At 32.5% G+C, this 25,413-nt stretch overlaps 3 protein-coding genes across 3 annotated transcripts; 1 reads left to right on the top strand and 2 right to left on the bottom strand.

Moving 5' to 3' along the window:
* The first annotated feature begins 5,806 nt into the window (after positions 1-5,806).
* Positions 5,807-7,657, top strand: LOC11434650 (uncharacterized). The gene is made up of 2 exons (XM_003626365.4): positions 5,807-6,007; positions 6,291-7,657. Exon 2 carries the CDS (start codon positions 6,373-6,375, stop codon positions 7,291-7,293), a length of 921 nt encoding a protein of 306 aa, XP_003626413.1. The 5' UTR covers positions 5,807-6,007; positions 6,291-6,372; the 3' UTR covers positions 7,294-7,657.
* Positions 7,658-11,663: 4,006 nt separating this feature from the next.
* Positions 11,664-15,414, bottom strand: LOC11431330 (ER membrane protein complex subunit 2). The gene is made up of 9 exons (XM_003626367.4): positions 15,068-15,414; positions 14,884-14,948; positions 14,118-14,166; positions 13,424-13,518; positions 12,927-13,012; positions 12,750-12,809; positions 12,568-12,649; positions 12,277-12,390; positions 11,664-12,071 (listed from the first exon to the last, which is right to left on the bottom strand). Exons 1-9 carry the CDS (start codon positions 15,252-15,254, stop codon positions 11,901-11,903), a joined length of 909 nt encoding a protein of 302 aa, XP_003626415.1. The 5' UTR covers positions 15,255-15,414; the 3' UTR covers positions 11,664-11,900.
* An 812-nt stretch (positions 15,415-16,226) lies between these two features.
* LOC112416752 (uncharacterized) lies at positions 16,227-16,655 on the bottom strand. The gene has a single exon (XM_024771130.1). The coding sequence runs from the start codon at positions 16,653-16,655 to the stop codon at positions 16,227-16,229; it is 429 nt and encodes a 142-aa protein (XP_024626898.1).
* Positions 16,656-25,413: the final 8,758 nt, after the last annotated feature.

Consider the following 25,413-nt stretch of genomic DNA (forward strand, 5'->3'; position numbering starts at 1 on the left):
TTTCCACATTCTTCTTGAAGTTTTAGTGCTCACCCTCATTGGCTTGCATTTCTTGTTATCACGTAAAACTTGCAAGGACTCGCATGCTAACAATTTGAGTTACACAAGGTGACAAACCTCCATGTATGGAAGACATCAACCCAGACAAGGGAACAAGCATTCTTCAAAATTGCAACGCTTCTCTCCATTATCATCGTCATCAGTGGAAGTGGAAGGCGTGGCCAAATATTCATCTGCTCCACCGAGTTCCCAACTCAATAAGAAACAAAAGACCAACCTTGTTGTTGGAGGGGAAAATTATGGGTTCAAGGGGGATTAAGATTGGGGTTGGCCTAGTGGTTGGCTTGAGATTTTGTAGTTTGCTCTTCTCAAGATTTTAGGTTCGATTCTCACTTGTGCCAATTTCGGTGTGCAAGTCCATACATAGCTTGCTTAGAACGGGGCCTCTGCAAGTGGGCGGTGGGATTGGTCCCTTGAATTAGTCGGTCCTTGAATCGGATACTGAGTTTTAAAAAAAAAATTGGGGTTAGAAAAACTTATTTTTTGTAAAAAAAAAAAAATGATTTAACTAGGAGAGGAAATACCCAAACCGTCAAAAACAAGGAAAGAATTCAATTTTACATCGGTATCAGAAGAATTCGGGGACGGAGAAGGTGTCACCTGATAAGGTCTGACAACACTCTGCTTAGTTTAAAGAGTATCTTTGCTTCGTAGGTTGTGGTATATAAAACAATCAAATTGGTTGATTATTTAAAATAATCAAATTTGATCTTTTCAAAGTTCTTTGTTTGTGTATTTGAAAAATTTGCTTCCCCGGGCTCAGATTAGTTGGGGTGAGTTAGGGTTATTTCAATTTGGGCCCCATTCTTAATTTTTTGCGGGCTGCCCGTGGCCCGAACGGGCTCCGGGCTTTTTTGGGCCGGGCTAAAAAGCCCTGGAAAAATTCGGGCTCCAATTATTAGGCCCAAGCCCTACGTTTTATGCGGATTTTCGGGCCGGCCCATTTTGACAGCTCTATTTTCATTCATAACTTTCACCCCCTTGTATGAATTTCATTTATATTTTTAGAGAATGCAGTATTTCATTTTGAATTTAACTTATCATTTGAGATTTTAGTTACGGTATGATGAAGGGACAATATTGAAAGGGATAGCATGGGGAGAGTAGATAGGACGAGGTATGTGAGGGTCTACGTTCCAAATCCCAAACAAAGCATGTGTGGGGATTGGGGATGGTGCTTTGCATTTGCACGAGGTTGTGGGATCCACGTCCTAGGAACCAATCGTTTCTTAGTCCTAAAGATTCTTTTTCATGTTTCAAACAAGAGTCCTAAAGATGGAGTTTTTTTTTTAACAAGCATAATGCATTAAAAATGAACAATTTTATAATACTATTAATTTCATGTGTTTGTATATTTAAGGACAGACAATGCTACTACATTTCCAGGGAGGATCCTGAAGATGTTGCGGTATCCTTCAATAAATAGATATTCTTTAATAATAATAATTAAAGTATTGTTATGGAATGATATTTTGCATTGTAAAAGTAATTTTAAATTTAAGTTCATTTTAAAATAACTAAATATAAAAAATGAAATGATTAGATGTTGGATGCATATCCAACAACACTATCATAGTGTTCATTTTTTTCTTTAATATGGAAAAGAAATCACTTGAGTGAGTCAATTTCTTTCTTTTTTATCGTTCGTTCGTCCACCGTTTGAGGTGAGTTCCTCGTCTCACACCTCATGCTCAAATGGGTACACACACCAATGCTTATTGGGATTTTTGTATGAGAATATGCGGTTATATTACTCTCTCCGTCAGGGACGGAGCACCCTATGGGCCGAGGTGGGCCACGGCCCACTCCAAAAATAATAATTCTTAGTAGGTATATATAAATATTACATCTTAATTTGATATTATATATATTATTTCGTGCGATTTAGTAGTGATATTCTAGTATGTTGTAGTGGTTAAGAAGCTTTTTGCCAAGTATAATGTTCTAGGTTCAACTCCTGCCTAAGCCATTTTCCTTTTTTTTTTTTTTTTTTCCATTTTTTTTTATTTGAAAAAAACATCCTGCATGCTAGAAGTCTAAAGTTAAAATTCATAAAACACATAACATATATATAATATAAATGTTAAAAGATCCTTAAATAACATTATATCATAAAATCCTTAAAAAAAAACATTATATCATAAAAATATTTAATTTTTTTTGGTTACATAAAAATACTTAATTGTATAAACACTATTTTTTAGGTGCAAAAATACTATATTATTTATTAAATAAAAATATATTTCATTATTGTACTTGATTATAAGTATATTTTCTTATGTAATGATCTTTTTTACATTACTATATGCTATGGGTTTTTTTTTACTCAGTCGTCTGATTCATATACATTTGTTTATAGAAGTCAAGAGTCATTTAATTTAACCATGAGGTTCAATCGATGACCTAGTTGTTCGATCAATTATCTTGTACTTTGTCCGAGTTGATAATCGGTTAAGATTTAAAAATATTGGTTTGAACTATATTCAACAAATAACAAGTCTATAGTCATTCGAACGAACCAATGATAAAATGTGCCGATAAGAAAATATATATTTTCATACACTAAACAAATTGGCCGCCCACAAAAAACTTAAGCTCCATAAGTATTTACGGATCACCCTAGATTTATTTCATGGCTCCGCCACTGCTCTCCGTCTTAAAATATAAGCAAAAAAATATCACTTTCTTTGTCTCAAAATATAAGCAAAAAATACCAACTTTTATGATATTATTATGTTTTTTCAAACAAATCATCTTTTCCAATGTAAAATTAAATGTAAATTGCATTCAATTTATTCTCCTTTTTATTTTCTCCATAATTTTTAACCAATGAGAATTATTTTTACATCTTTCCATGAAACTTATTTTAAGGAGAACACAAAAAATTATATCTCAAATCATTAAGTGTTAGTTTTCTTAATATGTGTGAATTTGTGTTTTTTGCTTATAAATTAGGACGGAGGGAGTATGTGATGAGTAGTTCGTTTCTTCTCTCCATTCTCTCTCAAGTAAAAATACTCGATAGAATATCACAATATAGAATAGTAAATCATAAGGCAGAATAATATAGGACAAACTTTTATGGAATTGAATTTTTTTTTTTGTCATACATTATTTTTTATGGATAAAAGACTATTTTAGTGTTTTAGATAACTTGTACTTGAGATAAAAAGTTACGCTTTTATTTAGTGAGTCACAAGAATTTCAATTTTAATTTTGTCGCAACAGTTCTACAATCAGACACTCTACGACTTGAGTTGTCCTATTATGTCCTATATTTTTTAACAGATCAAATGCTCCAAAGGTATATTTGAGTAAAAGTAAGCAAGTCATCATAATTATATAAACCCCTAAAAAGTCATAAATAAAAAAGAAAAACTCATAATATTAGTTATAATGTAAATAAATGAAATTTCACTCTGATCACTATTATAGATAAATATATTTTTCTCAAATTTAAAAGAATAAATTATGTATTGTTCATAAGTCTTAGTTCGATTAATAAAAACGTTAAAATAAGACATCATGATCGAATTCAAACATCCACTTTTTCACTTGTGTCATTAAGTTTCCAATGACTCTACTACTGTTTCGTCTATTAACAAACAAATAATGTATTCGATAAATTTAAAAAAAAATGTATCTCATACATAGACTAATACCTCAAATTCGTCCTTGAATTTTGAAAAATGAGCCAAATTCGTCCTTGAATTTTGCGAAATATCTAATTAGTCCCCGAATTTACAAAATGTCAATCAAATCAGTCCCTCCGTTAAGTTGGTATGTTAACGGAGGTGACATGTAACGTTAACCTCTTACAAGGCTTACCACGTCAGATGTCACGCAAGCAGTGACCAAATTGATTGATTTACATAAAATTGTCAAGGACCAAATTGATTGATTTTCAGAAAATTGCCAAGGACCAAAATTCCCAACGACTATTTCTCCTCTTTCTCTTTAACGGCTATTTCTTCCCCAATTATATAAATTTGGAACCCTAATGTTATAATTTGTCACCTAGAGTTCAAAATCCCCAAAATGTCTTCCATGAATTGATGTCAAAGTTCTTCCCCAATTCAAAAAACTTAAAACCCTAATTTTTTTTATTCAATTCGAAATTCAAAAATCAGTGGTCATTGTTGAAGATTTGGTGTTCAGAAATGATGGGTGGTGGACGTATGGGAAAAAACAGCTACAACAGACAGTCTTCATCTTCAAGCTCTCTGTTCAATGATGATGTGAGAGAGATTCAATGTTGGTGTCCTAGAATTTGTGTTGTAAGAAAAACCAACATTGTCAATAACCCAGGAAGGCCTTTCTATGTTTGCCCTCTTCCAAAGTTTTGTTTAACAATGGTTATGTGATGTGTGAATGGTTTGTTTAAATGGTACTGATTTTGTCTTTTGATTGTACAGGATAATGGTGAAAATTGTAAATCTTTTGTGTGGGTTGATGAAGCTGAAGAACTAGGTTATTTTAAAAACAATGGTGCTGGTCATGGAAGAAATGCAAGGTTGATGGAGAAGCCAAAGGATAGTGGCAGAGAAGAGGTTTGGAAGGCAAGGTTGATGGATAAAGTTGATTGTGTAGGAAGTGAGCTTAGGTTGATTAAGATATTGATAGGAGTGATTTGTTTGATTGAGTTGTTTAGAATTTTATTTTATTGTGCCAAGTCTGTGTAATGCTGTAATGTTGTAATGAACAGTGGTTGTCAATGAATGAATTCAACCTTTCTGTCAAAAAAATTCAATCAAATTGGTCCTTCTATTATATGTCTATCCATCATATCGATCCCCAAATTAGTGAAATTACCATCAAATAAGTCCTTGAATTTTCACAACATACATCATGTGATCATGCATACATTTGCTGAACAAAGTAAAAAGTAAAAGACAGACACATTGATTGTAAAAAGACAGACATTTACATACCATCATAACTGATACATTTGATGTTCATAAGTCATTACATAGCCAAAAAAAATAACATTGCAGAGCCATCAAGTCATTCGATGTTCTCAAGTCATTACATATCCAAAAAAGCATTAATTAAACAAGTCCAAAAAGTATTAATTAAACTACTCCAAAAGCATAATTTAAACAAGCATCATTGTTTTGGAAATCCTGGAGTTGGGATAAACTCCATGTATTGGAGTTGGGTAGAAGCGGATGACCCGTAATTTGGATTTGGAACTCTGGTAACTCTAAGAACAGTTGGATTTTGTGGAGCAGGACCCCTCAGTGGTGTTTGTTTATGCCTGTCATTTAAAATCACTGGTCCTCTCATGCCATATCTCTTTGTACTCATTCCCTGAAATAAAATCAATCACATCAGGACTTAAATTATAACAATATCCATCAAATTAGTCCTTAAATTATCACAATAAGTATCAAATCGATTCTTATATAGGGGTATAATTGGAAACCCAAGAAAAATTACACTGAAAAGTTAAATCTCGAATTTTTACAATTTCCATCAATTTAGTCCTTGTACACGTGGCTGCCTTGTTGACACTTGTACAGGACAACACATCATGCAAGAGAACACATCATCACCACTAACGGAGCTTTTGGACGGAATGACCATTTTGATGGACGTCTGTAAAATTTAGAGACTAAATAAATATTTCGCAAAATTCAAGGACGAATTTGACTGATTTTTTAAAATTAAAGGACGAATTTGAGGTATTAGTCATCGACTCATCGTATATATATACACTGTGATAGTGATAGTAGTAGTGTATAGTACCCACCAATACCTTTTTCCCTCCCCCTCACCTCACTCACTCCTCCTCCTTCAGTGGCGAGTAGTTGTAAGACTAGTAACCTCCCTTTACTTTTATTTATTTATTTTTACCCATTTTCGTTCGTTTCCGTTTTCTTTTTCACTCTCACTCTCTCTCTCTCCCTTTTTCGGATCGTGTCACCATCGCCATCTTCTTCTTGAGGTTCGTTCGTTCTTTCGTTTTCCTTTTTTTCCGTTTTAATTTCTTTTATATATTCATCTATCTATCTATAATCTATCTATTATATTATTACTAGTATTCTGCTTTTTCTTTTTTGCTTTTTGAGTTTTCAGAGAACAAACATTGACAGTTAAACTAGTTTGCTACTTTTCCTTTTTGTTTAATTTCACACTGAACAAACATTCTCAAAATTTGTCCTTTTTTGTTGTTGTTTTTGTTGATCCAATTCATAACCATTTTTCCAATCCAACTGTGTCTGACACAGGTTTTGCAATTAAGGTAACTTTCACTATTCTGGGTGCTTTGGTGGGTCTCCATCTGTTTGTTGAAAAACCTAAACCAACAAAATGAAGGATTTTCCTTCTTGTTTTGGTGAAAATGGTGTTCAAGTTGCGGATTCTTCTTCATCGTCTTCAAGTGCTGCTAGAAATGCTCAGAATAACATGGTTACTTGTGTTTACCAATGCCGGATACGTGGTAGGTCGTGTCCGATTACTGTCAATTGGAGTAAGAATATGGTGGGTCAACTTCTCACTGTTGGGATCCATGATTGTCTTTGTAAGGTGGATGTTAAACCTTGGGTTTTTTCTAAGAAGAAAGGTTGTAAGAGCCTTGAGGCTTTTTCTGCTAAAATTGATGTCTTTTGGGACCTATCTTCGGCTAAATTTGGTTCTGGGCCGGAACCGTTGGGAGGGTTTTATGTTGGAGTTGTTGTGGATCGTCAAATGGTTCTTCTTCTCGGGGATTTGAGGAAAGAAGCTTTCAAGAAAACCAATGCTGTTCCGCTGCCGTGCAGTTCCAATGCAGCTGTTTTAGTTGCCAAGAAAGAACATGTTTTTGGTAAGAAGTTGTATGCTACAAAGGCTGTGTTTTGTAATAATGGTCAAATTCATGATCTTGTGATTGAATGTGATACTGCAAGTGGTGTTAGTGATCCGAGCCTTATAATTCGTCTAGATAGCAAAATTGTGATGGAAGTGAAGCGGTTGAGATGGAAGTTCAGAGGGAATCATACTATCCTTGTTGATGGCCTTGCAGTGGATGTTTTCTGGGATGTCCATAATTGGCTCTTTGGTGCTTCTCTTGCAGATGCTGTCTTTATGTTCAGGACGTGCCTCTCCGCGGACAAGTTGTGGACTACACAAGCACAGCCCCTTTCTTCTGATGATGATAGTCTGCTGCAGTGGTCTTTTTCCGAGAGGTTTTCTGACACTAGATTTTCGGATCTTGGTTTCTCGCTTATTTTGTATGCCTGGAAGAACTTGTAAAGATGCAGAAATCCACCATATATTTAATACTAACAGACATCTTAGTGAGTTTTCTATTCATCAACCATGTCACTGAAATACAGTCGACAGAAAATGAGTCCTTTAGTTTTGTTTCTTTCGATCCACCTGTTAAATTCACATCCTCGATCTAGCTAATTGGCTGAGCTATTTGAACAGATCAGTTTTTGTTTTGGAAATCCAAAAGGCTGTATATTTGTCCTGAGGTGTTAATCTATGGTCTATTTGATTTAAAGTTTGCTTCTTGTGCTTTTTAGCTTATCACATGTCCATTCTTTTGATTAGTATGTACATACATATTAGTAATTAATAATTATACACAGCTCCGGGTTGTCGAATGTTTTAACTTCTAGTGTTGAGAAATGAGAATTTATTTGATCAAATATGTAATGTGGATACTCCAAACTGATAATGCATAATTATTACAAAATTACTTCAATTATAAGCTAAGGGGAGCTGAGATTGAAGGTTGCCTAATTACAATGTCACTGCTCTTTCATTTTTACGACTATTGGAGGCTTTCTTCTATGCTGAGGCAACTGAGATGATTAAGTTATCATCAGTCTCTGGACCATTAATTCTTGTTTTGTACACTACGCGTGAGACATGGATATGAATATTTTGCGCAAATTGGGTGTCAGATTCTGACCAATTATATATTAATACGTTGTTAGATGCCAAATATCATTTTAGTTTACTCTATCTAAACACTCCATTCTCCCATTGTTTGTGAATCATTGTTGTCTTTACATGCTGAAACTGAAACATTCGCCCTGCTCATTGTGATCTCTTAAGGACATATTAATATTCATCTACTTTTCAGCCATGTAGCTTGTCTGTTGTATGATTCTTTGCTGCGGGAGTAGACATGCTAATTATAAAGAATGATAATTTCTTTTTAAGATTGTTAGGTTGCAATTCCAGCTGCGAACCTCGTGCAGATGAAATCCTCTAACTACGAATGCTATATAGAAAACTCTTGCTTATTGATATTTTCATTATCGTTCTTGACATAGTATGTGTCAAAAGTGATGGCACCACTGCACCAGTGTAGTTATTCTTCTCAAACTCCAACACAGGCTAGAACTTTACACTCCTGTGCATCCCTTTGATAAAAAAAACTGCACTGCAGAATCTCTTTTACGCTCTTGTTAAGCCTAACTTGTAGATATTTTGTTATCCTTCTTTATCCCTTAAACCATGAATAAATAAACTAGACCTCCTTAAAAACATATACACATGTTTATGTACTCATGCTCCTAAGGGCTGTCATCCACATCTACATGATTTGATCGTTTGGGACCATTACCAAATCATGTACCCTTTAAAGCCTTCTAAATAATTGTTGTCAGAAGAGAACCGGATATTGTGGTTTTCGATCATCTAGGCAGTCATTTTCTGCTGATTCCTTTATCAGACTGTTCTACTTCTACATGGTTTAGTTCTTTGCAACCTGGGATGTAATTTTCATTTGTTGATATCTGGCTGAAGTCAGATGTATATCATTTCTAAGAGCATCTGTTACGCAGCAAGAGAATAACAGATGATAGCAATCCAAATTCAGTGTATTAATCTCCTACATTGCAACCCCCTTCTTCTTTCTTACCTGCACAGTTGTTATTTAAGGTGCCCTGTAATTAACGAGATCTGCCAACAATTTTCATAGTCTGCCACATTTTCACACTAGGTTAGAAAATGTTTTTCCCTATCGGCATTAGCTCCAAATTCAAATTGCTAGTACTGCAGTTTGCTGCATCTTCATTTGTAACTGTCTGCCAAGAATGGTGGCTAGGATTAGTTACATTTCAGAGACTTCAATCATATAGCATACAAACCAGCATAAACCGTGGCTGCGCTTGGTTAATTCCTGCTTATAAGCAACCAGACTTGTTTTATCCCCAATTTCATAAGTTCCATGTACCTAGGATTCAAAATTTAATTCACCTTTTTGGCTAGAGTTTTAATCTTGTAAGGCTTGATTTTTAGAACTATATTTCCCACATGGAACTCTACCTCAAGTCTGTGCTTGTTGGACTTTTTACGTATTCTGTTTTTAGTTTGAATCAAACGCTCTTTCAATTCATTCAACATGTGGTTTCTTTAAGCCATTAACTTTGTAACCTCTTCTACTGCTGTTCAAGTCACACTAGCTTTAATGAAGACAATCAAGGGTGCCTCTCATATAAATGCTTTAATGTGATTTAATAAATGAGAAATTCACAGTTTTATTACAACATTTTGTTTGTTTTTGTTTTACCCGAGACAATCAGTACGGCTGGTGCATTAAGGGATTAGCTCCTTCTGCTGAATACAACTTCTTGTTAGTAAGTTCAAATGGAACTGTTGGTCAATTTCATTGAATTACACTGAAGATTTTTTCCTTTTCAAATTCATAGTGTGTGTAATGAAACACGGCATATCCATGATTGAAGGGGTAGAGAGAACCCTGTGGATTATGTATTGATTGAAAGAGAAAATACAAATGTTATGGGAGCTATGCCCTTTTTCCTTCCCAAAGAAAAAACGTATTATACAGAACAAGTGGTTCCAAGAGCTTTTTTTTTATGCCACCGCCCACCGCTAGCCAACAAGTGGTTCTAAGAGGTTTTTTTTTATGTCATGTTAACTTGTACCCTAATGATACATGTTAAAAGAACTTAAAATGAACAATTTTGTATTGAAAAACATAATATTTGAACTTTCAAGAAGTTGAATGTACGACTTTTAATACGTATATTTAAATAATGAGTTTTTTAACATATGTCCTTGAAGGCATAAGTTGGCATTTACTTTTTTTTTTTAGGTATCAATTGAAGTTCTACACACGCATGAATATTACACATGAATGGAGGTTAAAATTATAGGAACCCTTTAAAGTCTTTTAAACTGTTTCATTACGCACTAACTCAATTTTATGACGCTTAATTTTCACCCTAACTTAATTTTACGGCACCAAGTTGTTTAGGGTGTGTTTGGATTGAGGGGTTAGGAGGGGAAGGGAGTGGAGGGTTTACTTTTCTTTTTTAAATTATGAACTATATAACATGTTTTTCTAAAATACATTAATTGTGATTGAAGTATTATATGACTTGTTTATCATGTTAATATGTTAACATTTTAAAAAATGTTTTATAGTGTCCGTAATTTAAAAATGAAAACCAAACTCTCCCCTCCCTTCCCCTCTTAAACCCTCCATCCAAACACACCCTTAATTTCTCTTCAATATCACATACTCTCTCTTAGCTTTACACTCTCAAATGTAAAAATGTCCATATTTAAATTGTAGGAAACTCTCGAAGCTCCTTAATAAGTCTATATTTAAAGTTGTGTTAGTTGAACATTCATATATGTAATAACTTTTAAGACAATCAATATTTTATAAAGGAAATGAAATATTGACACAAAAATCAAAACAATAAAGAGAAAAAGGAAAAAAAATAATAATGAATATGAAGAGAAAGTTGTTAAAAATGGTTGTTCAAATATCATTTCTCCTATATTTAATAATACACAGTATAAAAAGTATACATAAATGTAACAGAAAAGAAAATAGTAAAATTGTTATTGGAATTATTAGGCAGATGCCCTAAAATTGGAATAGACAAGTCATTACTCACAAAGAGTACTGGTTGACCAAAAGTAATGGCAAATTTTAAGGTAACTAAAAAGGACGGTAAGAAAATAGCGACTGATACGGGTGCTTGCCTTGCGGGATTGAGATGGGAGTGAAGTGGAGACCATAAAAAGCTGATGTGTGCACCTCAAAAGCACTCTAGAAATAGAAATAGAAATAGAAAATTATAGGAACGATGTGTCAAGGCCCGCAATTAATGTCGTGTGTGTGGACAGGGAAAGAAAATAACAAATGTACTAACTAGCTAGACTGAACATCTCTGAATTGATCAAAAAAAGACTGAAAATCTCTGATAGTTATTTTTGAGGGTCAACTTTGAGTTCGTACATTACTTCCAAGTGATCCTTATAAGGTTATTTTATACTTATTCAACTCAGTTCACATTTTTCTCATATGATAAAAATATATGTAACCCTCAATCAATCTAAGCTTTTTGTCAAAAAAAAGTAACCCATTGTTTCATGTTTTTTATTTGCATGAAACAAATGTTTATTTCAATTCAATGCTACCGGATCTGTATTAAACTAATTCAACCAAATCTATGCAGTACACTCTGCCGCCAGATGTTCCTTCATTGGTAGAAATATAAGGAACGGGTTCATTTTTCTGTGAAACCCTTTGGAGATCCTATAACAATATATTTCTCTCAATTAAAAACACTTATACCAAAGCGACCATGGAAAATACAATGTCAAAAGTAAATTGCACCCCGATAACATGCATTAGGAAAGTTTTATCACTATTTTAGAGCTGCAATGCCAACAAAAGCTTCACGTGTCTTTAGACAAATATTTATTACCGAAGGTAATAAAATACAGAACAAAATGAATTCTCATTTTAATTTTAAAGAGAAAATAAATGAGGAATTCTAAATATGTTGATTCAAGCTATAGTATTTATCTAATAAAGTGCCAAAAAGTTTGTTAAATAACAACAATATTTAAGAAATGCTGCATCATGACGACAATGTTAAACTCTTCAAGGCAGTTGTAAGTTGAGGAAGCTTGTCAGGAGCTCTCTGCTTGTAATCCCTCTCCAACGCTTTGGCTGCTAGAGATTGTAACTGTGATCCTTCTTTATCTTCCTTGTTCTTCCCTTTTGTAAGTTGTGCAATAGCAGAAGTGCACTGGAGAATAGAAGCAAAACTCAATTTCAAGCATATATGTGAACAGTAAGTATGAAAGAAGAATCCAAAAATCCCAAGTTGTAGAGAGGAAAATCAACACAATATATGAAGGAAAATATGATATCTACTAACCAAAGCAGGACTATTCAAATAAGAGAATCGTGAACTTGTAACTTGTATAGAACCACATAAAATAAACACTCACCAAGCATATACCGAAGAGTGCTCTGGTATTCTTGCCTCCAGTTAAGTCAATAGTGGATGCATAGTATTTCTTGGCAGTTTGGACATTTTCTAATCCACCAAGCGTATAAAGTACCTGGCAACACCATTTCAGTTAAAATAATGTTTTATAACTGTTGCTAGGTAAACCCATACATCTCTAGGACGCAATATTCGGTGACTTGCTGTTATTAGAGTGTAGAAACCCGGGAGACGGGGAAGAATTTGATTTAACTATGATAAATTAATCTTAACTCATAGAGTAGATACTTACATCAGCATATGCTAAGTGATAAAGTGGAACAGTTGGTTGAGCTAATATCACTTCCTCGTAGCAAAATGCTGCTTGTTTATACCTAACAGGAAGACAAGTAAAAAAAAAACACAAAGGCAGCTGAATAATTAGCAACAGAAATAAATCACTACGGAAAGAGAAACGGAAGAATAAAATCTTACATTTGCAGGGATGAGTATATTTCAGCTAGTTCTCTCCATGCATCGTGATCTGCCATGAATCTGTGAAAATGAGGAGAGAAAAAGTTCATATCTATTCGGACTGATGTTAGTTATAAGCAATATTTTCCTTTAAACGGTCTTCAATTTCAGATGGGAAAATATTAACAGCAGTCTTACATTTCTAGATATTTATTAAGCCATTCAATAGCCCCAGAAATATTGCCTTGTGCCTTTGCCATAGCCACCCTCCTTTTATGGATGATCTGTACAATAACAAAGCCAAAAAGAAAGTTTGGTTATTGTTACTCAAGAAAGCCTTGGTGCAACAGTTGGAGTGGCTTCCGTGTCCGGAGATAACAGGTTCAAGTCACAGAATCCGCCTCTTGAAAATGCAAAGTAAGACTAACAAATTAAATACGCAATTGGTAAAACCCTCCCTAAATCCCACTATAGTGAGGCTCTATAGTATTAGGTTACCCTTTTTGGTTTCATTACTCAACCAGCCTGGATTATTAGAAGGTTAAAGTGAAAGTATGTTATACATCAAGTCAAATTGAAAAAATATCCAAAAATAAGTCATTGTTATAAAATTATGCTTCATCAGAGTAACTGATCAACTAACTGAATGTCCCCCCTCCTCTCTTTTCCCCAATGGTAAGGTTAAGTGAGTTTACTTGATCAAGAGGATTATCCTCCAAAAGGCTTGAGTAAGCTTTTTCTGCCTTTTCCCAAGAACCTTTTGCTTCAAGCAACATTGCCTCCAGCCTTCCTGTAATAATTAGTTACCACAAATCAATTAAAGATACTTATTTGGAAATTTTCTAGTGGGAGCAAAAACATGCATATGTAAAACAAACTTTTTTGGATTTCAAACTGTATATGTATTTACATTATATTATATAGCATCCCTCTTGAAAGAATGGAAATCATCCATGTTAGTCACCCACCAATCCAAAAATTTGCTAAAAGAAACTAGAACTGGACATCAATAATCAGGGAACGGTGTGCAGTTGCTTGTGTTTTGGAACGACTAAAAATTACACTTAGTATACTTGAAAAATTATCACAGTTGTAGAAGTTTTAAATGTCAAGGATCAAGACCCAAAACAAAGATGCCAAAGGTTAATCATTGCAATTTCAAAATAGATTTTCCCTAAACAACAGTTACATTTGCTACCTAGACAGCTGTTACATTTGCAAGGCTCTATCTAAGATCAGGCGCTTCCACTTGTAATTTTTAATGTTTTTTCCATTAAGCTTATATTGACTCAAGTAAACAGTAACAACTGTTAGGTTGATGGTGCTATTCTTTCAAGCAACTTAAATCCACAGCACGGTATAGACATAGAATAAGAAAGTATAACTTACCAACTCTTTTACTCTCCGAGAACCTCTTCCGAAGAGCCTTTGTGCAGTCCTGATAAAAAAAGTAAAATATTATCAACTTCAAGCCATGAATTCTAAAACTAAAGACTTCTCATCATGTATGAAGGAGACAAATGTAGCAAATCCTCAATTCTGGCAACATAAAGGTTTAGCAGCATGTTACTATCCACTATCCAATTTCAGAAATTACAAGAGCAAACAAGATTTCTATATAGAACCAGTACCATCTAACACATGGATCCCCCGGTATCTCCATATCATAAAAGAGTCAAGTGACAAGAGTCAGAGAGACAGTCTGTTTTGATTGACTTATTTGACCTTATTTAATAACAAAAAGACTTGTGAGTGAGACTATTGGGGAGAGCTTATGAAAAATAACTTACTACATGTTTATAAGTTGTTTTCAACTTATTTCCATAGGCTCTCAAAAATAACTCTAGAAAATAACTTATACCATATATGGAAACAGTTTCACTTGATTTTATCTTTAGTGATATAAATAACTTATACATAACCACTTATATGATAACTCTTATGCTTTAATTAAGTTGTTTATCCAAACGGAGCCTAAGTTAATGAATAGCTACGAAAAACTAGAACCACTTATGCATTCCCTAAACAGCGTAGAATTACAAAAGAATTTCACACTAACAAATATATATATCCACAAAATTGAGTTGCAAATGAAATCCACAACATCAAAACCAATCAAAAAACACAAAACAATAATTAAATTAAAGATCAAAACCTGAGCAACATCAAGACATTGACAATCCATGGCAGCAACTGCAACTTGCTCATACAAAGTCCATTCTGAATCAACAAAAAAACAAAAACAATCAATCATCAGAAAAACTTTAAACCACAATTGGAAGTAGTTGACTTGCATAATCTTATTCACAGTTAAGCAAAAATTAGGTTTAAATTGATACCATCGGCGCCGAGTTTGGATCGGAGTTTGGAATCATTCAAGATGGACAATCCATGCTTGAGGACTTTATCAGAACGGCGAACCTTGAGTTTTCTGACGAGGGAAAGATACTCCCAAGCTCCTCCGCCACCATTATCGACCTGAATTTCTAGATTCTTCAATTCAGATTCCTCTGTTTTCGTTACCATCTTTGCCGAATTCACAGATCCAAACAACAACAAATCGATTATCGCAGGCCACACGGGTTTTAGATCGATTTGTTGTTATTGTTAATTGGAAATATCACTGTTTTTGCCAGCACCGCACACACTATCACTCACTCCTATACGCTACTACTAGTATATTATACTATACTTTTTTGCGATGGAGTATTCACTTTAGAATGGTATACGATCCGTATATGTGCCTTTATTTTATTATCTTCTAATTATATAATTCCTTTAAAATATTATTTATAATTACAATTTTATCTTTTCTACCATCAATCAATACTATATATATATATATATATATATATATATATATATATATATATAAAGTAAGGTTTTTTATGTCACGTGTCACTTTCACGTTTATTCGCAATATTTTTATTATTTTTTTATTTTTTAAAACCAATATTTTAATTGACATAAATATCTCAACAAACTTTTGATCTTATCTATTAAATATTTTACTTAAATTTTTCATTGTATTCCTAATATTTTATGTAACAGAAATAACACAAATTCCTAAAAGTTAATTTTATTCTATATGTGTTAATATTTTTACTAAATCCAATTAATTTTATCTGTATGTCCATCTATAAATTTACGAGTATTTATAATATGATATATTTTATTATATTTGTATGTATTTATTAAGATATTCATCCTATACCAATCTGTGATAAATTTTATTTGCGGATATCATACATATATTTTTTTTATCTTCTTGAATATGTCTATCTAACACGGGCAACGCCAGGTAAATACACTAGTATTATTTAAAAAATAAGTTAAATCTCATTATAACAACTAGCGTTTAAACAAATGTGTTCGTGTGTCTAGCTTTCTCATTATTTTTTTGTTACATGAGAAAAAAGAAAAGGAAGAAATAAAAAACGGAAATAAACTAAGTACTTGAAAAAGACGCACTTAAGGCATCGCCTAGTAAAGCTGATGCTAAACAATGAAGAGGTTCATTGAAAGTAACAAGATGGTTTGAACGGTTAGCTCCCATATCTTGGCAAGAATGCCAGCACGAAAATTTCCCTCTCGAATGATATGATGAATTGAAATAGACCAGTCCTTAGCAAGATACATTCGAATGAGTTCTAAGATATTTGCATAATGGTGGAACTTGGTAGTCTCCTTCATTATCAATTGTACTGCATGAAGAGAGTCGGAGTAACATATGAGCTTTCTATATCCTGCATCCCAACACAACTTTACGCTAGTCAATAGAGCTTGAATTTCAGCATGTAGGATATTTGAGATACCTACACTACCAAAGAAACCAAGCTGAAAACTTTCATCGTGCTTACGAATTAGACCACCATAACATGCCTTTCCTGGATTTGTCAACGCGCTTCCATCAACATTGAGAATCATGGCGTCCTCATCCCCGTGTTGTCAACTCACCATCCTTGGAGTAAGAGTACGAGTATCTAGGGAGTTAGTACCAAAAGCCTGCTGAGCAAGATGATGCTTGGAAAAAATAGTTACAATGAGTATAAATTACAAATTGTAATCAACTACGGTAAAATATGCTTGAGGATAAATGCAACATAAACGCTGAAAAACTTCAACGTTAGTGTTCGTTTTGGTGTTAGTATAAAGCAATACATGATTTTGGGTTTAATTTTATTTGTCAAAAGTGTTTTTTGAGTCAACTCTCTCGATTTAGGAGACCCTAATAATCTAAAGTTCCGCTGTTAGGTAAGAAAAGTTTGACCAAGAATTATTCTTTCAATTTTACCCTTCATTTGATTACTTTTTATAATTTTACCATTCCTTGTTAATAAACTAGTGTAACTTCCCGTGCCAAGCACGGGATTCATTTTATTTTAAAAAAATTAACGAGGTTTACACATAATTTGGTTTTCATATATTATTTGATTTTTTTAGTTTAATTTCATTTCAAAATTTTGACATTATGCGTTACTCTATCCTCATATTTAAAATTGAAAAAATAAATCACCGTTTATTAGGACAAAAAAAGTTAAATTTTAAAAAGATATAACTATTTTTGTGAGAGTCGCCGCCTTCCTTATCATCCACCCTCCTTCTTTGCTCATCCTACCAAATCCAAACATTCCCTTCACAATGTAACCTCACGCATCAAGGAGGTTGCGGTGTGATTCTTTGACCACCTCCTAGAACCCCTTTTTTAGGATCGGTTCCATCAAACCATTCAGCACCTACTATGGATTGTTACTCTCAAATATGGTTTCTATACAGTGATATTCTAATGCGGTTGTCTCATGTATTGCAGATCAGGTTTTTCTTCTTGGCATATTGAAACCACCGTGAATCTCCTCTGTTTTGCGGTGGTTGGGTTAGCGAACATTATGGTTGTGTTTCAACGACGGTGGTTGGGTTTTTCGCCGCCATTGTCATCGGGTTTTGTGTTATCCTACAAATCATGGTTGAATTTTCCCTTCTCGGTCCGATTCTGATTATGAGCTCGACATTGCTTCGAAGTTGCGTTTTTTCATATATGGTCTCACCGAAAATGGGGGTGTTGTCGTCTTTGTCAACAGTGATATGTATGGCTAGAAATGACCTTTGAAGCTGGTTGTTGTCATGTTAGATGTAGTGGGTTGGTGGCGTGTGGATTTGTTTTCGTGTTGGCGATCAGTTCCTTACCGGCTTCAAAATTGGGATTCGAGACTCATCAGTTCACACATCACATTTCTTTTACACATTGATTTTGTGCCCGTAATGCAGGTTCGCTGGATTGTGCAACATGATGTGTGAGTCTAGTTATGAATTCGAATTTGTTTATTTACCCATTGGATTATCATGTATTGTATTATCATATCGCTGATTAGCTTTTTGGTTTAACTGGGTTACTATGTCCCTCAGTCCTCTTTCTTACAAACAAAAATATTTTAATATAATTAGAGTGTCGCAGATCTATCTGCATCCCATTTGCTTAAAAGAAATATTTTTATGAGTCATAAAATAGTGGGCAAAAGTACAACTATACTTAAAATATAAGAACATTATAAATAATTAATATATTCTTCAAAATATATCTACTTAATAAGAGTTCAAATTAAATTTGGTTTCTCAGTCATTCAATACATTAAACATGTATTATTACCTCCGTTTTAATCTACGAGTATGAATAAAATTATTACTTTTTTATTTAATCACAATACTCTCGGATTTCAATTATAAAAAAATATCTAACTTCAAAATTTCACTTATATGCAATTAGTTTTCTTGATTTGATAAAAAAACTATAAAATTATGAAAAGTACCATATATTGGAACGTGTTTCATGAGAATAAAAAAATATTAAAATGAAACTTACATGAATTAAAATGTATATTAGGACAAATAACATTAAATAGAGTCAAAGTAAGTTATATATGTTTTAATTTAAGATAAAAAATTATTTATTTTTTATATTTAAGTTTGGAGAGAGTATTTCTCTTGGAAGCAAATTATCTCCGGTGAGAAAAAATTGACAGAAAACAACTTTCATTAATCTCCTCCCATCATTTTTTTTAATTAGTGATTATGAGTCAAATTAAAACACTCTAACCTAATTTTGTTATACTTTACTGTAATTTTGATTTTCAAATTCATTGTTCCCCTTTTTCCAAACAAACATTTCCTCCTTCTTAAAGTTCCTAGCCGAACCTCACAAACTAAAACCTCCACCAAACGTGGGTTAGAAAAAAGTAGGAGATTTATGTCAACCCACTTAATTATATGCAAGTTCTTCAACTCATTAGTGGTGATCCTAAGAGTAAGGTTAAAAAAACTCTTCTAGTATGCTAATGCGAGATAGATCAGACAAGTAAAAATAAAGGTAAAATGCAAAGGTCATAAATATTGATAAACTTTGATTCCCTTTGTTGCATATGTGTTGTTGCTATATGTTTATGATGACTGTGCTCTAGAACTGTGTTAGGATCATGGAAGAGTGTTATTTGAGCTAATATTTCATTTTGTGTCACTTTACATGCTATCTGTCAAGCTCAATTTGTGATCTATGAGATAACAAAGATTAAAACACAATACTTTAAACAAAACAAAAACAAAAAACAAAAACAATATGAAAAAGTACCTTTCAATCCATTAGAACCAACTCCATGAAAAATGGTAGTTTTTTTATTTTTGTAGTCTTGAACAAACCAAGCACGAACAACCCTCACAACCAATGTCCACGATTGTTTTCTTGGCGAAACATCAGAGATGAAGTCGTGTTTTGCAGACCTTTTTCTTTGCAATAAAAAAGTTACATAAATAGCTTAGATTATAGATATCAAAGAACCAGAGAAGAGGAAAAAGAAAAAAAAAAACTATATTTTGTGATTGTTGTGTACTCATACCCAAAAGTGCTTCTATTTATATAGAAAATAATACTATAACGATTAATATATATATATATATATATATATATATATTAATTGTTAATTTGATCGTTTTAAAATTAATATTATCAACGTCTTTAATATTATAAAATGTACATTAAATGATTAGATTATATTTCATGTAAATTAAAAAAAATTAACTTTATAAGATTTGAAATTTATAATATCTTATTAATATTAAGTAATATAATTTTGTAATGAACAAAAATTAATTATATAACCTTAAAAACTAATTACTACAATTAAATTTTTTAATTAGTAGGTTCTTGTCATAGTGTAACGGACCAAAATTCAAAATATAATTTATTCAAGTTATTTATTATAATTTTGTAACCTACCAAATTTTTAATGTACCGTATAAATGTTAATCGAATACTAATTATATCAATAATTATTTGATTGTAACGTATAAATTTTTAATGTAACATATAAATTTTAATCGAAATAATAGTTATATTAATAATTATTTGATTGTAACCAACTATGCATTTTATGTACAATTTAATGTTAAATAAAAAACGGTTTTTAATAATAATTATAATTATTAAGTTTATATTAACAATTAGGAGAAATTTTTGGAGCAAATGCCAAATAGCATTTGGATGATGTGGACATCTTTAGAGGAGAGGATTTTGGAATAAACTATTTCTAAAAACTCTAAATTGTTAGTATAAAGATTTAGTTAAACTCATTTTAATTAGTGTGATTGCATACATCAGCACAGATGAACTCTGTTCAATAAGTCTTACTAACCTATTACTTGTGCTCGTCTCTCGTAAATGGATAACAAATAAAACATGTCTATATATATATATATATATATATATATAAACGATAATAATTTATTATTCCTTTGTCTTTTTTAACTTGTGTGCCCAAATCATTTTAAAAGTAGGTTATGATCAAACAAGTTTTACTTTTTCAATAGTAGAATAAGATCATTTATTTTTTAAATATGATTTGTGACGTGAATATTAAATAATTAATTAATTCTGCATTAAATTTATTTTGAATAATTATTTCAAAAATATTAATTATTTAATTCATTACTCCTTTATCTTTTTTTACTTAAATCTGTGTGCCCAAATCATTTTAAAAGTGGGTTATGATCAAATAAGTTTTACTTCTAGTTTAATAGTAAGAGTGTAGTTTTTTTTTTTAAAAAGTTAAATTAATCCACACAAATTAGCATCGATAGAATCGAACCTGAGACTTTAAGAGTATAATATTTTTAATTTAAAAAAATCTGTTATTTCATAATATCAAAGATTATTTTTCAAAAAAACTATTATACTCTTAAAAGTCCATTAATATGACAAAGAAAGATATGAAGATTGATATGAGCCTTATGGGTATTGTTTATGTAGCTATGGCATATCCAAATCCAATTACCTTCAAATTCTCAATTCTATTAATTGTAATGCTTGCATTCGAGGCTAGAGAAACTATATCTTTTCATAAGGTAACAATTGCAATTATATAATATAGCACCATAACCAACCCCCACAAATATAACCGTTCATTGCAAATCCAAAGATGACGGTCTTGAATTTCACACACTTATGTTTGGAGAAAGTTACATGTTTTCATTCAAGCCAGCTATTCTACCGTGGATAGAAACATTATTCTTTTGCAGTTTTACATGGTCAGGAAGCCCCTATCGTCATTAATTCATTATCTTGACATTTATGTTCAAGACAGAGATTTTTGCAACACTTGTAATTGGAAAATAAATAAAACAGGCGATTGTACGTATATTAAGGAAGACCATATAATCAAAAGGTGTTATCGTTGGGAAAGGGTTGAAGTAATGGATGCAAACATAACATCCAAAATGTAACTTTACTGTGTTTCTTGCAATCGAAATAAACTATAAGATTGCTAATAGTTGAAAAATTAGTTTTATAGTTGATGACTGATAGCTCACAGCTGAAAAATTAATTTAATAAAATTAAAGTGTTTGGTAAAATTAGTTGTTGAAGTAACTAAAAAATATAAAATAACCTAAAAGGAAATGTTTGTTTACTTTTTTTTTATATAAATTGTGTGTGTACACACATATAACTTTTTTAATTAATGTATTTATTTTTTAAGGTTGTCATTCTCAAGGTTGTCGTCGTTCTTCAAGGTCCGGTAAAGGATGAGTTGATGTGTTGCTCCAGATTTTTTCGGATGGTGGTTGTGATTATGATCTAAAGCTATAAGTCTTCCTCCACGCGGGAAGGGAAGGGTTTCCATTCACCGGAGTGTAGACCTCTCTAATCTATATGTTGTTTTAATCCACTTGTGTTGTTTTTTTATTTCTATATTATCTCTTTGGATAGATCTACACTTGTGGGTGAACTGGGTTAGGTGTTTATATCCCCTCAAATTTTTCTTGTATTTTTTCCTTTTTTTTAATAATACATTTGAGCCTATAACAAAAAGTATTTATTTTTTAATGTTTAAATTTATTTTAAATTATTTTTATCTTCAAAATAATAAATATGCTTTATGAATTAACTTGACATTTTTTATGTAACAACTTTTTTGTTGAATTTTATTTAACTAAACTTGCTTCATATTTATTGCAACTTTTATTTAAAATTAAGAGCAAGGTCGAAAAAGAAAAGTTGACAAGAAAATACGAAAAGCATTACCGTAAGATAACAACCGAATTGTAAGTGATATAAAACATGGGCAGTTACTTCCTTCAAGAAAAAAAAAAGACATAGGCAATATTTTTTTTAAAAAAAATTTGGTATCCGATCCAAAATCTGAGGGGATCAATCACACCGCTCACTTGCGGGGGAAGACATGGGCAATTACTAATGTGGGTAGTTTTTTTTTTAAAGAAATAATAAAATTAAACAAATAAGGTTAAAATTGGAAGAAAAAATGAAATGCTATAAACTATAAGCTCAAAAGCCACTTGAAATAGCTTCTCAAAAAACGTTATAAATTGTAAAAAGCTTTTTACCAAACATGTCTCATCATATGAATGTTAATTTTTCTTGAACATTATTATTGATCATTTTATTTTGTCATCTTTTCTATATTTTTTTATTGAAATTATCTGTTGTCTTAAATATTATATTTTTTCTTTAGAAGATTAACTCATAAATATAAAACTTCTAAGGTATCTTATACTATGTACATTTTTCTATGAAAATTGTTGTATACACATGTTATAAGGCTCAAAAATATATGTAAAAGATAAAAATGCTTCCTCAGCAGTTAACTATCGACAAAAAAAAAAAAAAAAACCATTGGCACTTAAGTGCCGAAGAACACATATCATTTTTTTTTGTTGAAAATATTATGGTTCCATGTTTTTTTTTTTTTTTTTTGTCAGGTAGCTTAGTGGCTAGAATTCACCTTATAAGGTGAATAAGTGGAGTGTCCAGGTTCGAACTCCAACCCCTACATATAATAAAGTATTATTCACCAACTAAGCTATGCTTACGGGACATTATGGTTCCATGTTACCTAAATGATATATTGCATATTGATGGCACTGATAGGACCATATGAGAACCATATTTTTTGTTAAATATTATGGCACTGAAAATATTTTGGTTTCGGTGGACAAAATTAATGCCATATTGCATGCTGTGCATTTAAAATTTTAAGGTTTAAATGAGTCATTGGTCCCTGCACTTTCATCAGATTTTGGCATTGATCCCTGCACTTTCATCGGATTTTGGTATTGGTCCCTGCATTTTGTAAAAATATTGGTATTGGTCCCTCTGTTAACTTTCTGTTAAAAAAAAAACACAAAACCAACGGAGTGTCACGTGGCCCAATCATTTCATGCCACGTGGCACCAATATCAATATTTTTACAAAGTGCAGGGACCAATACCAATATTTTTACAAAGTGCAGGGACCAATACCAATAGTTTTGTGTTTTTTTTTAACACAAAGTTAATAGAGGGACCAATACCAATATTTTTACAAAGTGCAGGGACCAATTCCAAAAAAAAAAAAGTGTAGGGACCAATGCCAAAATCTGATGAAAGTGCAAGGACTAAAAACATATTTAAACCAAATTTTAATATATCATGAGAACAATTCAAATATACCAGTATTATTCTACTTTTCGGGGCTAATAAACCCAAATACACCATATATACTGGTTTTATTGTTTTCTAGTATGTGAGATAAATTCAAGGAGCCATACAACCATGATCTAATAGGTGTCCATGGAACCATAATATTTTTGTTCACGTAAGTAAACATGAATTACAATAGATGACACTTATTAGATCATGACCTAATGGGTCTCTCTACGGATGTCCAGGCCCATTAGTAGAATTGGATACTCCTTCTCTGTGCATCTCATCCGTACATGACACATGGAGCTGGAGCACGTGCAGCTTACATCACTTGTCCGTGTAGGACGCGTGGCACACAATGAAACACTTCTTGTGAGGACCACAACTTTCACTTGGACAGTAACGTGAGGAAGAAGTGGAGCTCAAGTTGACCTGAAGAGTAGAGTTGAGCTAGGCATGCTGAAGGGTTAAGCTGAGCTGAGCATTTTGAAGGGTCGAGCTGAGCTGAGCATGCTGCAGAGTCCAGCTGAGCTGGTCATGCTGAAGGGACAAGCTGAGCTAAGCATGCTGAAGGGACGAGCTGAGTTGAGCTCAACATGCTGAAGGGACGAGTTGAGTTGAGCTCAACATACTGAAGTGACGAGTTGAGCTGAGCATGCTGAAGGGATGAGCTGAGCTGGACATGCTGAAGGGTATAACTGAGTTGGACGGACATGTTGAAGGGACGAGGTGAGCTGAGCATGCTGAAGGGACGAGCTGAGCCGAGCATGCTGAAGGGTATAGCTGAGTTGGACATGTTGACGGGTGGAGCTTTCGTGACCTGAACACTCAAGTTGAGCTGGATATGTTGAATAGTCAATGTATAGTAAAGTTCATGTGGTATGGTCCTCTATACCAGTCCAATTTCCAACAAAATAAATATGGGAAACATTAACAAGTGGCCTCAGGACATTGTTTAGTAACTTTAAATAGTAAGTTTTTGTCAAAGTTTATGAAATCAATGCATTAGAAATTGAAGTTTTTGACCTTTTTAATGAATAATTTATTTATTAGGAATCCTTAAAGAGTGCCCTCAAGGCACTCGTTAACAAAAGCCAAAATGATATGTGTTCTTCGGCACTTAAGTGCCGACGATTTTTTTTCCTTCCTTTTTCGTCGGGAGTTAATTGGCGAAGGAACTTCGGTAGTTAACTGCAGCCGGTTCTTTATTTCAGTAGTTAACTGCCGAGGGGACATTTTCGTCTTTTACATGTGTTTTTCAACCTTATAACATGCGTATACAACAATTTTCATTTTCTATTCTATATAATAGTAAATTCCCTTAACTGAGATTTAACATTAAATGTATATTTATTTTTAAATATCATTATATTTACAAAAAATTTGCCATGTTATTATCATATTTTTTTTTTATTTTGACTTAAAATCCCCCTTTTTTTTTAGCAAAATAAAATCCCTTTTTTTTTTAACAAAGCTAAAAGTCCCTTTCTTTAATTTGCATCACTTTTTATTCTATTGAAGTATTAAGATTTTGACTAAAATTTAACAGATTATTATAAATAATATATTTTTAATGATTTTTTTTTGAAGGAATGTATTTTATTTTATGTTTACCTATTAGATATAAATTTCTAATATATTATAAATTTATATAATTTTTTTATGGGTGTGAGAGAGAATGACAACAAAACACACATTTTGTGGGTACCCGTCCAAACACATC

The sequence above is a fragment of the Medicago truncatula genome, chromosome 7, assembly GCF_003473485.1.
Source record: "Medicago truncatula cultivar Jemalong A17 chromosome 7, MtrunA17r5.0-ANR, whole genome shotgun sequence".
Classification (NCBI taxonomy): domain Eukaryota; kingdom Viridiplantae; phylum Streptophyta; class Magnoliopsida; order Fabales; family Fabaceae; genus Medicago; species Medicago truncatula.

What these genes read in the sequence shown, in the direction of transcription:
- LOC112416752 (XM_024771130.1), bottom strand. Translation starts at nt 16,655, where the DNA reads ATGATTCTCAATGTTGATGGAAGCGCGTTGACAAATCCAGGAAAGGCA.
- LOC11434650 (XM_003626365.4), top strand. Translation starts at nt 6,373, where the DNA reads ATGAAGGATTTTCCTTCTTGTTTTGGTGAAAATGGTGTTCAAGTTGCG.
- LOC11431330 (XM_003626367.4), bottom strand. Translation starts at nt 15,254, where the DNA reads ATGGTAACGAAAACAGAGGAATCTGAATTGAAGAATCTAGAAATTCAG. An exon ending in CTTAATAAATATCTAGAAAT is followed by an intron (nt 12,810 to 12,926) that starts GTAAGACTGCTG and finishes TCATTTTCACAG; the next exon opens with ATTCATGGCAGATCACGATG. An exon ending in ATCACTTAGCATATGCTGAT is followed by an intron (nt 12,391 to 12,567) that starts GTAAGTATCTAC and finishes TGGTGTTGCCAG; the next exon opens with GTACTTTATACGCTTGGTGG.